The 16183-nt window shown below is 31.7% G+C and overlaps 4 protein-coding genes across 4 annotated transcripts; 2 read left to right on the forward strand and 2 right to left on the reverse strand.

Moving 5' to 3' along the window:
* Window positions 1–1761: 1761 nt before the first annotated feature.
* LOC106106565 (NAD-dependent protein deacylase Sirt4) lies at window positions 1762–4105 on the reverse strand. The gene is made up of 4 exons (XM_013287168.1): window positions 3764–4105; window positions 3387–3577; window positions 2551–2778; window positions 1762–2145 (listed from the first exon to the last, which is right to left on the reverse strand). The coding sequence occupies exons 1-4, from the start codon at window positions 3924–3926 to the stop codon at window positions 1825–1827; spliced, it is 903 nt and encodes a 300-aa protein (XP_013142622.1). The 5' UTR covers window positions 3927–4105; the 3' UTR covers window positions 1762–1824.
* A 241-nt stretch (window positions 4106–4346) lies between these two features.
* Window positions 4347–5231, forward strand: LOC106107371 (elongator complex protein 5). Its single transcript, XM_013288210.1, has one exon. The coding sequence runs from the start codon at window positions 4435–4437 to the stop codon at window positions 5185–5187; it is 753 nt and encodes a 250-aa protein (XP_013143664.1). The 5' UTR covers window positions 4347–4434; the 3' UTR covers window positions 5188–5231.
* Window positions 5232–5695: 464 nt separating this feature from the next.
* LOC106107361 (eukaryotic translation initiation factor 4H-like) lies at window positions 5696–10956 on the reverse strand. The gene is made up of 7 exons (XM_013288200.1): window positions 10916–10956; window positions 10681–10768; window positions 10266–10389; window positions 9544–9725; window positions 8228–8415; window positions 6872–7069; window positions 5696–6514 (listed from the first exon to the last, which is right to left on the reverse strand). Exons 1-7 carry the CDS (start codon window positions 10929–10931, stop codon window positions 6369–6371), a joined length of 942 nt encoding a protein of 313 aa, XP_013143654.1. The 5' UTR covers window positions 10932–10956; the 3' UTR covers window positions 5696–6368.
* A 230-nt stretch (window positions 10957–11186) lies between these two features.
* Window positions 11187–16098, forward strand: LOC106107322 (myb-binding protein 1A-like protein). Its single transcript, XM_013288137.1, has 6 exons — window positions 11187–11406; window positions 11628–11813; window positions 12158–12340; window positions 12824–13030; window positions 13291–14041; window positions 14109–16098. Exons 1-6 carry the CDS (start codon window positions 11269–11271, stop codon window positions 16049–16051), a joined length of 3408 nt encoding a protein of 1135 aa, XP_013143591.1. The 5' UTR covers window positions 11187–11268; the 3' UTR covers window positions 16052–16098.
* Window positions 16099–16183: the final 85 nt, after the last annotated feature.

A 16183-nucleotide genomic window follows, 5' to 3' on the forward strand; every position in this document is an offset into this window, starting at 1 on the left:
ATTAGTTTGAAATTTATTTTCCTTTTCATATGCTCTTGATTATGATGTCCAAAGTAAAATGCAACCTTGCTGCAATCGAGTAATTTTCAATTTTATTTGCAGTAATATGCTTTGGTTTTTGAGCCGGTTTGTGAACGGTTTATTTCTTCTCGTGGATATTTAAATATGTTTTTTAAGTATGTATTTGAATTTGAATTTTGTTCCGTTTCTATTTCTAAGTCGAAACTTCCATAATATTTCTACTTCCATATTATTTTCTGAATGTCAGAGTTAAAAATGCTTTGGAAAAATTGTAAGAAAAAGGTAATATTTTTGTAAAATCAATCATTTGGTTTTAACCTATTTTAGTATAAAATGCGTAGAATTGCTTTGGATAAAAACAAAAGATAGTCTTATTGTAAAATGACGGAGTTCAAATTAAACTGTGACTTACTGTGTATTTGAAATGACGAGAATTGGAAAATTAGAAATTAAAAAAAAAGAATGCTTTTAATAATATTAGTGTAATTATTAAGATTTCCAATTATTTGGTATCGTGAATGTGATAAGATTAATCTTATTGCTTAAAATTTAAATAATTTTTTTAGTATACTTTTTTAATAATTGTTCCTTAACTGACAGTTCACGAGTACACTCAGCTGCATAAGTATACTTATAAAATTATATAAACTTGTATACGCTTTCAGTTTCAAAAATAAATATACGTGTATTCTTCAATAACATAAAGGAATATATGAAATTATTTTTAAAACTGAACTCATTTAAATTTTTTTTAAATTTCGTAACTGTATGCATATTTGCAGCTGACTGTACAAAAATATGCTCTGTAAGAAACAGATGAAATGTTTTTGCACAAATGTGTAGAGTGGTATCCCACGGTTATATTTAAAAATGATTAAAAAATGAATTTGTGCAAGATGTGTAGCAATATTTGAATTATTAATTATTAATAAGAAAGGCACTAAATTTAGGCTTTTGACGAAAAAATCGACATTTATAAATAAAAAAATGCTGCCTTAATTACTTCGAGTGTACAAGACATTGTTCTTTTTAAAATTTCATATAAAATGTGATCTCCCACTTCCCTTAGTGTAGAATCAATATCATAAATGTGCACTTTGGCGCTGTTTGTGACATGACTCTGAGTATGAGAGTTCATGATTTGTTTTGATTGTAATTTTTGTCATACGGGTTGTTCGTTTATGACATGATATTTTTTTAAAATTACTTCTTGACGTTCACTCGCCCTTGAGAACTTCTGCATTCTAAATCACATAGAAAACATAAAACAAGTGTATTTTTTACTACCAAATTCAAATTTTCATTATGTACATTTACTTTATTAATCAGAAAATACACGTGATTTTTTTCGATCTACTCTTTTTAAGCGTCACGTGATTAAGGAATGAACCAATATAATTGAAAAATTCGTGTTTTGTTTTCATTGTCTATTGTTTATCTTGTTCTTGGAACTTGACGCTGACGTCATTAGACTCGTCTCATGTTATTGTGCCTGAGTAGTAGCTATGTTTAATTTATTAACTAATGTTTGAGTTTGAACAAACTGTTAATTACCTCAATATACGGCTCAAGCAAGGAATGTCTGTGCGGTTTGATTTGATATGTTGATTTACATTTTGGTACGAAATAAAAAAACTTTATGACCATTTTATGGTTTTATTTAGAAACACAAGTTACTTAAAACTTTAACAGAGGTAGAATATAATCACATATTTAAAATTAAACTAGTATTTCATAATTGTTTTTAACAATTATTATTCACAAGTCATCTAAAAATAATCAAATCATCATTAAAAGCTTATATTAAACCCTTTTATGTAAATCTGTTAATATATCACTACATTTTGTTGATATTTTTATATCCACAATATTGTCAGCTCTGGTTGGTCCGATATTCAAAATGGCAACTTCCTTTTTCTCTTCCTTTGCTTGTAATATTATTCTATAGCTAGAATACACAGTTAGACTTGAACCTAACACAAACACCGCATCACTTTCACTTACCTCACTTCTGACCTTTTCTACTCTCTCTTTGGGAACATTGTCCCCAAAGAACACTATATCCGGCTTCAAAGGACCTTCACATTTTGGACACAATGGTACTCGAAACTTTTCAATTTGTTCCTGAAAGAATAAAATGTCTTGTCAAAATTAAACAAACATTTAAAAAAAAATTAATAACCTTCTTTTTGTAATTAGGTTGATTAAGAATGAAAATAATGTATTTTAGTTTTTTAGTATTAAAATTATGCTCTTAATTTAGGTATATACCTTTGTTCTTATCAAAGAGAATTACAAATGTCTATCTCAATATGTTTTCGTAGAGAAGGTAATTACAAAGAGTAATTAATTGCAGTAAAAGGTAATTATAAAAAGTGACATTAACATAACAAACAGATATAGAAGACAAAATCAAGCCTTTAATCTATACAAATATTATAAAGAGGAAAGATTTGTATTTTTGTAAGTATTGAAATAACTCAAAAATTAGTTATGAATAAATCATAAAAAATCATTGCTTTAACTCACTCTAGATAATTCAACATCTCCATCAGGTCTGATCATTGTAACACTACTTTCCATATCTGGATTCTGCTGCATTATTGTCTCTTGAAGCTCATATCTATCTACTTCAAAAGTACATTGTAAGCATTTCACTATATAACCAGTACCATGAAGTTCAATAATATTCTCCGAACCAGCCTTGTGATGCAGACGGTCAACATTTTGAGTCACTATTGCACTTACTTTGTTGATCTGAGAAAATAATTAGATAAATCGTCACTTTATCTTCTGTATAAAGTTACTTTATATTTAAATTTGCTTTTTTTAGTATACATTTTATTTTACTACAGCAATAATGATAGCAAGTAACTATTAATGTAGAATTTTGAAAAAGTAGCCCACATTTATCAGCTACATTCCCATTACAGAACTGTTAAAATCAGCATAGCCATTTAGAATGTGTTCAAGGAGTTTTTACATGTTTTTAGGTCTCAAGCCATTAGAAAAAAAGGAAGAATTTAAATCATTTGAAATTAGATCACATTGTCAATGTCATTGTATTATCTGTCTTTTTGTGTACATATTTTACCAATACACATGTATCTGTTAAAAATATTCTTATTTCTAAATATTTTATGATATACAGAATGTTTTTCCAGTAATACCGCCATTAAATTTTATTATATGTGTAAAAAGATGATTGATTCTATGCAAAATATTAATATGGGTTGCTAATTAAATTGCTTCCCTTACCCCTTAAGAAAATCATATCATTAAATGTCAAATATCGCTTATCTTTTGTTTTTCACACCACATAAGGTTAGGATTGAAAGTAGAAAATTTGTAATGTACTTTTATACCTTTTCTAATTCTCTAATAGCATGATGTGTTGCATTTGGCTGTACCACACTAAACCTTGGCCACCCTACAAAGTTCCTCGCCCAGTATCTCTGTCTCACTTTAGGATATTTCACAAATTCTTGATACTGCACTGGTTTATGATTACTTCTTGCATATAAACCTACTCCCTCAGATCTATAGTCAGGGATTCCTAGAAAAATATTTTAGAATACAAATAAAGTTAAGAAAAATGCTTTTTTCGTTCTGAGAGAGATGACTGAATGAGAGAACCTCAAAATGTTTTCAAATAAATTGCTAAGCATTTCCATTGAGATCTTTATTATTAAAATTTCATTGTACAAAATCTTATTACATGATTCATTTTCCACGTACGAACCCGATTCAGTCGATATTCCAGCACCAGTTAGTACTAGAATTTTTTTATTGCGTCTTACAAAGTATTTTATTGTTTCAAAATCCTTTTCTACAGGTGGTTTATAGGCAGGGACAAATGCTGCCTGCCTCACTAGCATTTTGAAAGGAATAATTCGCTTGAACATGACGAATTTTTTACTCTTAGCATACAATTTCTTCTACCACTAAATGAGCATTTAAACGCTTCCCTAACTATATTACAATATTTACATATAAAGTAATTTTAAAACTATTTCATATTCAATTTTGAATTTCACTTATTTAAAGCGCAGTTTTCTATATTTCAATACACTTTTATTGTCAATCAAATCATTGACATTGACATTTTATCACAATGACGACAAATCAACATATCTTTCATTTCACGCCAAAAACATTATAGATTTTTTGCATTGTATCTTAAACAAATATTGGTTTTACTACATATTTTTTATAAATAACAAAAATGGAAACAAATATATTATTACTCTTACATTTAAATAAAAATAGAGACTTAAGAAGAGTTCTGAAATTAATACGATTTATGAACGGGTTGACGTGTTCTCTTGACATATAACCTCAAAAACCGAAAATTTTTTTAATGTTGTTTTTGAGCTTCATAACATATTCTTGTAAGAGTTTATTCAATTCAATATGACTCTATTTAAATTACGATCAGCACCAATGGTCTTGGTAGAAGATGATTACAACATCAATATTTTGCCTCTTTTAAATAGCTTAGTCGGAGACCAACAAAAAATCAACCTATTTTGTTATGACCAACCTGTTAGACTATGGGAAAAAGTGTTTAAAAACCAAGATGTTCAATATCACACAGAATTTAATTCAGAGAATTTTATTGAATATACAAAACAACCCTGTCTTGTTTTCATTGATTCAGTAAATCAAATGGCCCTGAGAATGGGTTGGCATAAATGTTTAACATATATAAGGAAGCTTAAAAGTAACGAAAATGTTAAACTGATATTAGTATTGCATAAAGATTGTCTACAAATGCATTCTAAATTACAAAAGCATTTAATCCACTTGGCACATGCAACAATTACATACAGTGATAGTGACCCATTAAAAATAGCAGTACAGATAAAATTAGGCAATAAATTCGTAAAGACAGAAGAAATATTATCCTATGACGGTACAACATCTGTATTAAAATGTGAGAGGATAACAAAAGCGGTAGTAAAGGATGAAGAACCTGTTAAATTGAATCCCGGTGAACTCACTACATTCAAAATAGAGGTCGACCAAACACAGCAACTGGAGAAGCATAATCTAAAATTACCTTATATGAGTAAAATAAATGAAGGTCAAAGCAAAGTTTATTATGAACCAGATGCGGTTGATGACTGGGATGAGGAAGACCCTGATGAAGATCTTGATATTTGATGGAAACCATTATGCATTTTAAATAAATTATTACTAAAACATTTTATCTTTTCTTTCAATAGCTAGCATTGTTTAGCTTACATACTGAAACGAAACACTTCACTTTAGAAGCACTGCTTACAATCTGCCACATGTCAAATTAGATATATAAATGTTTGTTCATTTTGCTGTTAGATTATGAATATGCATACAATAATTTTGATTTACCTTTTACAGCCACAATATTTGGTCAGTTACTGTTTTGACCAGTCCAAAAATACTGATTTAGTGGTAGGAGTGAAGATTCTGTTAGTGGAAGATTTAATAATGCATTTCTTGTACTTTTAAATGTATTTCATCATTTGTATTCATCAGCATTTTCCTTTTTGAAGATAAATCGGTGTATAATCTGTTCTGGTGTGGATTAATGAGTGGTAAATAATAACACAGCCTCTCAGAGGCTCTGGAGTGAAGGGGTAGAAAATTTGAAATAAATGATTTCATTAGGATATGGTAGACAAATTCTCGGTTACAAAGAGTTCACTTTTTATTAATTTTTCTATTATCCATTACAATTTTGCGATTTTTTTTCCACCGCCACGTTACTTATACATTTTATTACAATTAAACAATATTTCATTATTAATAAAGTAGAAATACAAGTACGTGGAAGTTAAATTTATTAATGACACAATAATTACATCATCATATTCTCAACTCTTAAAAAGTATTTATAAATCACTTAATCAATGTTTAATTTTTCACGACCTAAGGAACAAAATAAAAAAAAACATTCCATTACAACAGAGAATCTATCAGAGAACTCTTCGATAGCCACGAAGGTGTAGATAAAAAAATAATTATGTATTCAACACATAGCATAAACGAAATGTAAATATGTATATTATATTTTGGAACGCAATAAAACCGAATCCGCTCAAAGCCGAACTGATAAAAGAACACTAGCATTTGACATCGAAAATTTCGACGATCACTTGAAAAGCACTCAAGGAGAATCAAAGACACAATAAAGCTAACAAAATACAAATATGATAATCATTTACAACCTAACAAAGAGCCTTCAGTACCGCCGCGTGCGCTGCGTACGTACACGATGATCAGCGGGCGTCGGAACGAATCATATACACGAGAGGGCGTGGCGCGAGGGCGGGGCGGAGGGCGGGGGCGGGGCCTGAGGGCGGTTACTCCCCGGCCAGCTCCTTGAGCCGCTCCTCCCGCGGCCGCGCGCCGCCGAATATCGAGGAAGCCTGGCTGGTGGAGGCCAGCGAGTTCACCGGCTCCTTCACCGTGCGCGGCTGCAGCTGCAGCTTCGGTCTGCCCGTCGTGTCTGCGCATACCAAACATACACTTTTACTGAGCAAAACATTATTATAAATAGAATACTTTAGATGGATGGATTGTTACAGTTTGTAACCTAAATGGGTGAACGGATCTCGATAAATTTGGCATATATGCATAGTCTGGAAGGATACATAGGCTATTTAGTTTTTTTTTAATTCCACGCAGATAGTTTCGGGTGAAAGTGGAAATTGAAAGACATTTTGTATAATCAGGTTTAGCGATACTAGCGCTCTAAGAAGGTTTAAATGATAAGCACCCTGGGCGAGATTTCTACAGCGGTTTTAGCAGGTCTTAGCTTAGGGTGGCTTAGGGTAGGTATTTTTCTGTGAGTTGAACAACAAACCTGGTCTCGCAGGCGGCATATCATCAAACTGTCGTCGCGGCTTAGCTGGCGCGGGCGCTACTGGCCCGCGGGCCCCCATGCGGCCCCAGTCTCCTCCGCGCGGCTCCTCCCCGCCGCGACCGCGCTCACCCCCACCCCCGCCCCCGCCGCCGCCCCATCGCTCACCACCACTGCCAGACGACCCGCCTCGTTCCCGCTCTGTAACATACAATAAACAAAGACATACACTTGTCAAGTGTTACAACCATAGACATCGAGCCATTGAATTCGGGGAATTCAATAATCAAAAGTAAGGGGGAAGTTATCTATAAATTTGAATCATTTTAATTCAATTAAATTGGTTAAAACAATAGACAATGTCCCACACTTGTAAGTGTAAGAACCATAGATATTACTAGTTGATCTCAGGGAGATAAACAAAAGTGGGGTGTCTAGAAACCTGAATTATTTCAATACAAATAATTTGAGTAAAAACAAGGGTGTTGTCAGAGAATGATCTAAGGTAGATCTTTGAAAGGAAAAGTTAGAAAAATGATTACCTTAACTAAAATTTGCTCCCTTTAGTTATGGAATTCATCAAAGGAATTAAAAAACCCTTACATTATTTCTTAAAACAATCAGATAGTTTGTAGTTTAGGGACTACTTTATCTGGTGATATAAAAGACAATAAAGACACTATTGCGTCACTTACCTATAATCTAAAGTGTAAAATGTTAATGTATGGAATACCAAGACTATTTGTATATTAAAGAAATTCAGGAAATAGTGTTATTAGAAGTACCCATTACTATTGAATATGAACAATGCCTTAAAATAGTGCATGAACCCGCACATTAGTGATTTCAAGCTGTTAAATCTTAAAATTTGTGTTATTTATATTGTTACTTGATGAGAATGAATTACTTTGCCTTCAGTCATACGAGCGATATTACAACGTTAAAAAAGCGTTAAATAGAACAAACATATTCCATATGCTAGGGGAATGAAACAAGAGTGATTTTAAAGTGTTCATATGAGAAAAAACGCCGGTACGAATGATTAGTTTATGTTTGGGATTAGTTATTATCTAATATAGTTTTAGTTTTAAAACAAGTATTAGTAAAATGATTGATGAAAATTATGTTTGTAGTATTAATTAATGAAAGCATAGAGAGAAGACTTGCTTTAAAATGTATATGGTTAAACCATAATAGACAACTTTTTTTCATGAAACATAATGAACCTTATGCAATCTGATACATGTATCCATAAAAATAAAACATTTTTGTTAATGTTTCGTCAGTGGGATCACGCTGGAAACACTGATATTTGGCATCAAGTCTTCGCTCTACTTGTAAATGAGTGGTTAGTGTTACCATGTGTGAACCCTCCACCCTGGCGCGGTCCTCTGCGGTCAGGCCCGTCGAAGTGGTCGTACGTACCGCGCCCCCCGCCGCCGCCCCCTGCACCACCCGCGCCATCCCGCCGGAACCCGCCGCGCCCGTCGCGCCCCCCGTCACGACCGTCACGACCATCGCGCCGACCGCGATCGAAACCCCCTCCTCTGGAAATTTCATCACACCCTGTATAGGTAGTCGGGGGAAATAAACTGCACTTTAAAAGCTACAGTCCCTTGAATATTGTTTTAACATTGACATGACAGAATAATATCCAGGCCGGAGTTCTCATAAGGAACAAGGCAGTACCATAAATGGATTCATATTTCTGTGGCTGTACAGACATGTAAAAGTCTTACAATATATAATATTAAGAATTACGATATTAAGCTGTGTTAACACAATTATGTAAAACTGTTTTCGTTGTAATAAATTAAAAAAGATTACGATCTTTGCAATTTAAATTTGCAAAGATCGTAATTAAATTGAAATTGATTATACATGTTTAAATTTAATAAACAAATATGACTGTTTCAATAAGCCTGTAATTACAGCCTTACAAAGGTAAAATTGTTATAATAAGTTTGATATAGTATTTCTATTTTTCTATTGAATTCTATTACAGAGAAAATTCTCTGTTAGTCTATGGCTAATACTTAATAATTGGATAGAAATAAATAACAAATCCACACTCAAACTAATCTATTACAATTTAAACAATTATTGCCAGCTCAAATAAAAAAGTTATTAAAAAACTCTTATGGAATTGTGATTTATATATCCACTAATACAAAAAACAGATTTAAGCTAAGATTGTTGTACATGACAAAAAAAAAATTGAATTTCTTATCAAAATTAAATTAAACTAAAACACCAAATAAACTGTTTTTTAACTGTTTTTCACCGACTTCCCAAAAGAAGGAGGTACTCAATTCATCTGCATGATTTTTTATGTTTTGTTATTGTGGGAATAAAACATATTTTGTACTAGTCTATGCAGTAAAAACTTATAGATAAGGCATAAAAATTAAACATTGTCCTTTTGAGACTTTTTCAATTAATTTTAACAAATGCTGCAGTTTTTAAATATAATGAGAACCCCTAGTTATAACTATTAACAGGCTTTATGTATCATTTTTAACATGGAACTAAATTTTTTGAAAATAACATATTTTTAACATTACGGGATGTCAAATGAACAAGCCCTCTGTTAGCAAACAGCTCATAGACATCTCCAAGTCATATGTAGGCCTTAACAGAGGAGACATAAAAAGAGAATTAAATTTCATTCCCACCTGTCGCTTCGTTTCTCTTCAGCTACATCAATTTTTACAACATTCCCATCTACAATTAGTACACCATTCATTTCAATTGCTTTGACCAAATCATCCAAGTCTTCAAATTCAACATAGCAAAATCCTTTGAATTTGTCTGTCTCTTTGTCCATAACAAGCCTAACATTTTTGATGGCCAGATCCTGAAACAAAATACAAACATTAATACATTCTTGAGTCAAATAATTTTTCATCATTTCTTTTAATTATTCCAACATAAAGCATAAAAGCTATAATCAGGATAATGTTTATATTATGGTTAAGTTAGGAATACTTGCTGTAGTGCTTAACTACTTTGTAAAATATTACTCTCTAAGTTACTAATGCCTTAAATATGAAAAAGTTTCATGAAATTTAGTACTTGGATATTAGTGGTGAATGTTGATGGAGGTGTTTAAAGAATGTGTGAATCCTTACATTCTTTTAATAACATCACATAGTAACTATCAAATGCAAGGTTAATAGTCAACTATGATGACATAATCAGCACTAAAAGTGGATAATAAACATAGGATGTAAGTTCAATGTCATTCAAACTTTCTGATATGAAAAACCAGAATTCAGACACAATAAAATCACTGATAACAATAGTTTACACACAGATTTACCTAATAGTAGTACACACACACGACATTAAATGTGTGTTAAATGAGAAAAAGTAGCAACAAACTAAAATTACTCACAGGAAAAATTCTGTTAATATCACCCTGGATGAGGCCAGAAGGTAGATTTCCAACGTACGCCTTGTAGGGAGGCTCGGTAGGTAGCGGACGCCCGCCAAGAGTCCTTCTACCGCCTCCAAAGTCCCTGTACGCATTATGAATTTATAACCTATAAATTTTGTTAAATGCAGCATTTTGATTGAATCTAATGATACAACAGTAGACAGGCTTGTAAAGTAGTGACGTAAATAATTAATATTCACACGATTCTCTAAAATATCACTTTTTTACAATGTGAATTTAACGGTGTGAATAAACACTGTTAAAGCACTGCGCGCGAAGAAAGTAATTGTTTTTTCAGAATATTTATGTTATTGCCGATTAATTACAGGTAAATTTGAGGAGAAGTTTTAAGTGTATTTTTAAAATTAAATACCTGGGATTACCATCGTCAAATCCACTACGTCCTGCCATGTTTAGAAACATGGAATAATAATTGCGCGCGCATCTCTTTCTGGATATGCCTAAAATGTAGATAATATAATAAGTTATTTCTGAAAAATCTCAACAAAATAACAAATTTTAGCAAATTTAATTTATTTAGAAGAGTCTTAGCCCTAATAACGTATTTATAACACTTTATCAAAAACTATAAAGAAACCAATAAGTACATAAAAATTCATTCATGACTAGTCAAGCTGAGCAAATCTCGTATTCATTTTGTTCAATATAAAATTAATTGAGACCCAGACTTCTAAATGTTATTTTACAGCAATCTAATGCTAAGTAGTTAGCTGAAATACTTTAATATTTTAACAGTGAATTCGCAATATTCATGATTATTACACGTTCAGTTAAAAAGCCAAAGTGATGGTAATAAATGTTGTGGCAATGGTAATATTTTTAATATTCGACTATGGCAAGATTTATAGAAATGTCAATGCCAAATGCCAATGCCATGCGGGTTTCCTTCAAGTGGTTTAGTGATTTTAAGTAGTATATTTAGCAATGTTACATTAATAAAATGAATGAAATAACAAATACTAAACCTTTAGAGGTGACATCTTCCTTATTAGATGCGTTTGAGTTATTAAAGGCAAACAAAGATGATGTGAAACTAAATGGCGGTGTTAGAATAATATCACGCCTTATGAACGATGAGGTTAGTTTTTTATTTATATTCGAAAAATGCATTTGAAATATTTAAATTTTACTGTATGTGAATACTCTAAACAAAAGTAGGAATAATTTGATGCGAATGAGCAATTTCTACCTTCAGTTTCATGCTGGTATGTCCTCAAATGAAGGGCATGTTTAATCCACCAGGCCTTTAGTGGAACTTAAATACATAGTTTTTTTAATGATTTATATATTTTACTTCAGGGTGATAAAGAAATACAGTATGTATTGCGGAGAGTGGTTAGAAGTCTTGGCGCCAATGTCCCTGACATGAGAACAGGACATTTTGCAATGCTTGTTGCATTATTAACAAACTTTGAACAGATTTCTGTTTCACAACTATTTGAACTGATTAAAAAAGAGTTACATGCCAATGGATCATCTAAAAGTGTAAGTATTTAGGGCGGCATACTAGATCTTGCGAGCGACTCCATCCACATGGAATTAAAAAAAATTAAGTAGCCTGTGTGTTCTTCCAGACTATCCTCTACATCTATGCCAAATTTCATCTATATCCATTCAGCTGTTTAGGCTACAAACTCTAACAAAATCCATTCATCAATCTTAACAATTGCATTTATAGTATTAGTAAGAAACAAAAAAGTAGCCAAATTAACTAAAACTACTACCAAAATTTGTTATAAATTTTTATAGCATGCACACTTTTTAACTCTATGTCTCAAAATATATTGAATTCATATTATTTAATAAATTGTAATTTTAATAATTTTCAGGAGGTTGGAGATGTAGCTCTCGGTCAGATATTAGTATGCAGTGCCATATTTCGATCTGGCCGTATGTTGAAATGTAATGAAGAAGAACAAAAACAAATATTGACAACATTAATGAAAGCCAGTAATAAAAAATCTTATTTGAACACAGCAGCATACATTTTATTATTAGATTTTATCTACAGTGTAAGTATTAAAGTTGTAAAACAAAGGCTCCTATGTAGCTGCTAGTGTGTCACCCAAAATAATAATAATAATAATAATGTAGACTATAGTAAGCAAAAATTTTTGCATTTACACCTTGCCCAGTATTATTCAATTCACTTCATAACTACAAAAAAGAAATGGATGGATTGCATAAAAGGTGACATGATCAAGGGAGTGAGGCTTGAGATGATGGATGATAGTGTTATGTAGACAACAAAAACCTCTTCCGCTGACCCTAAGAGATTAGAAAAAAGATGATGATGAACTATTAAGTTTTGAGTAAATGAAAGTAATTTTAGAATGATTAATTGTTGATTTCAACTAATTGTACTGAAGAATGTAATGAATCATTAAAGTTTAATGTTTTGTCTTGCAATTTACATAAGAGTCATTAAAAAAATGACTTAAATTATATTTATATGTATAGTAAAATACACAATTGAATCTAAATTTTCTTTTAAGCTTGATGAAGAACAATTCTCATCAGTAGTATGGTCAAACATCAAAGAGGATTTTAAAAAAGACTTAAAGGAATACAACTTGGATTCACTTTATTTTCTACTGGTTGCCAGTACTAAGTTTCCGAAAAAAGTTAAAGTAAAGAAATTACTATCAGTACCTGAAATACTGCATGAAGATAATTTACAGATAATATGTGAAAAACTTTTGGTAAGAATTTAATTTTTATAAATATAAAGCATACAATTTTAGAATTACATTAATACTAGATTATCCTGTGACACTGTCCATGTGGAATTAAAAAAAAAACAAAAGCAAGTAGCCTATGTGTGGTGTCAAACTTGTCAACATCTTTGCCAAATTTCAACAAGATCCATTCAGTAGTTCAGACTAAAAATCTAACATACATCCATCTATCTAAACTATCGCTTTTATAAAATTAGTAACATAATATTTGAATTTTGTTTTAGGCGGGAATTGACTTCAGTACAGTACATCATCCGATTTATAAAGAAATTGGACGACAAATAGCAAAAACATCACATTTAGTACAATTTTGGGTGACTGGCATTGACAGCCAACTTACAAAACATAACAGGAATAGAGAACTTGTTTGCATTTCCATGCTAACTACAATACTACAAAATCTAGATGAAAACGTTGAAGTAATTCCTGAACTATTAAGTGCGAACTTTTTTAAACTATTCATGGATTGGTTCAAAGGTTTACAAACGGCCAGTAAGATTAGAAATAAACGTGACAATGAAGATGACAATAAAATAATGATAAAAAAGCAAAAAGAACTACTCAATGCGTTAGCGAAATCATTAAAATCAGAGAAAGTGACAAGTAAAGTGAGAGTTGAGACTTTAAAGAAGGTCTTATTCAATCCAGGAGAGATTAATTTCTCTGAAGTGACAGGAACTTCTATAATTAAATCTATTGCCGCTGATTTAGATAGCGATGGTGTGAAAAAGATAGCTAAGCTGTTAAAAAATGTACTCATGAATACTTCGAAGAAATTAATTAAAGAGGATGTTGAAAGAAATTGGTATAATAATGAAAGAGTGAAAGCAGCGGAGCTTCTCTCGTTTCTGGTTAGTCATGATGCTGTGAAAGATGATACGGAATTTAAAATTACCAATATGAAATTATTGATGTGTTTTGGATTCTTTAAAATCGGAGGTGACGAAACTGTTGCAGTAAGCAGTGAGCTAGCAGGTAATGTTCTTTACTCTATTTCAAAGTTATTTTGAAAGTAATGTTTTTAAATGAGTTTTTATTTCAGGTTCCATCAAGTCTTGCTTTTACAGATGCTTCTCGTCTCGGTTTTCCAATGTTGACAACTTAGTAACAGTTTTATCATCGTTATGCAATTTCATATCAACAATATTGGAAAAGGAACAAGTCAGGGCAAAAATTGAAAAGCAATTTACAACCGAAAATATGGAATGTTGGCAAATGGTTGCAGATATATGTGAGAAAATAGAAGATGTTGATTCAAAATCGAAAGTAGATCATGTTTTTCTAATACTACTTTATCAGTTAGGACTGTTCTTGTTTTCGGAGCCAGCACATGTTAAAGTTGCTAGCAGTTCTATAAAGGAATTGAAAAGCTGCTATGAACATTATAGGAAAGTGAATTTAAAAGTAAGCAAAAAGAAGCAAGAAACTACAGATGATGAGCCTGAATGGATAGAAGTGTTGGTTGAAGTGTTACTTTCCATATTATCAGTTGAATCCAGTGTACTTCGCTCCGTAGTGCAATGTGCTTTTAGATTACTCTGGGAGTATTTAACACCATCATCTATTGGACAAATAGTGTCTGTTTTAGATCCAGAAAGTGAAGCAAATCCGTTAACTGTAGATAGTGAGTCTGAAGATGATAATAATGAATCTGATAATGACGATAATTCTGACAATGATGATGATAGTACGGCAAAAATGAATGGCGAATCTGAGGGCAGCGATGACAGTGGCAGTGATGGAGATGACAATGATGATGATGATGATGATGACGATGATGATGGAGACATGAAAGTACCAGATCAATTAAGAATGGCAATACAGAAAGCGTTGGGTGGCGCAGCGCCGGATACGGACACAGAAAGCATAGATGCAGATGCAATCAATGAAGAAGACGGCAAGAAACTAGATGATGCTCTCGCCGAAGCGTTTAAACAATTTCAGCAAGGCAAGAATAAGAAATCTAAAAAAGATCGCAAAGATAAAAAAGCTTTGTCCGATTTTAGAGTTAGAGTGTTAGATTTAATTGACATTTATTTGGAGAAGGATCCATCAATGGATATTTGTCTTGCAATGATAACGCCATTAACGAGGTGTTTAGAATTCTGTATGCAGGACAATCAGTTAATAGAATTGGAAAATCGAGTTAGAAAAACTATAAAGAATCTGTGTAAAATTAGAAAATTCTCATCCACACAGGATGTCAGTGTTGACATATTGAGTGATTACTTGAAATCAATTATTGACAAAGGTGGAAGGTCGCATTTTATGTTCCAAGCTTTAGGGGATATTGTCACTTTCTTTGCAACATTTATAATACATTGTTCACTTAAAGTGAAGGTCAATACACCTAAAAAGAAAAAGCTATCACCAATTCTTGACATATTTAAAGATGCTCTTCAGAATTATTTCCGAAATCGAAACTGTTTACTTCCAATAATATTCTTCCACAATGTTCTTCAAACTGAATGGGATGATACATACGATCTTGTACCTATAGTTTTGGAGAATATTTTTAACAAAGATGTTCGCCATTTCCGACGAAACGAGGGTATCGAACTTTTGTCTGGATTTTATAGAGCACTGAATAGAAATAAGCCTTGCTCAGAAACACTTTTGACGAAATTAAATAATATAGAAAGTGAATTTGAGAAACAGCTTTCAACTGTTATATCACTTGGCGAGGAATTCAAAGTGAAAACTAATTTCGTGACGTTATTAAAAAAATTGATTAATACAATGAAAGGATTCCACGAAAGCAGTCGTATTAAAACAAATTTGAATTTTCAAAATTTATTTAATTTGTTAAGTCAAATAAAGACCACTGGTAAATGTGAAAATGTTAATAATCAAGCAAATAAAAATCATCAAAACCCTCAAAAATCTGGTAAAAAAAAGAAAAATAAAAGAAAACAATCACAAAACCGGCTTTCCGAACCACCAGTGAAAAAAGTCAAAGCAGATGTTAACGCGACAGTTAAATAAATCTTGACAATGATTATGATTTTAATAAAAAAAAATAAATTTTTAAACAGTTGTTTTTATTAATCAGTTTGTTTTCAGATGAGATATACAAATTATGATTCATTTAAATAAGTTTTCAGTTAGACCTCTAAA

This window comes from Papilio polytes, unplaced genomic scaffold, assembly GCF_000836215.1.
Source record: "Papilio polytes unplaced genomic scaffold, Ppol_1.0 DF824269.1, whole genome shotgun sequence".
Taxonomy (NCBI): Eukaryota; Metazoa; Arthropoda; class Insecta; order Lepidoptera; family Papilionidae; genus Papilio; species Papilio polytes.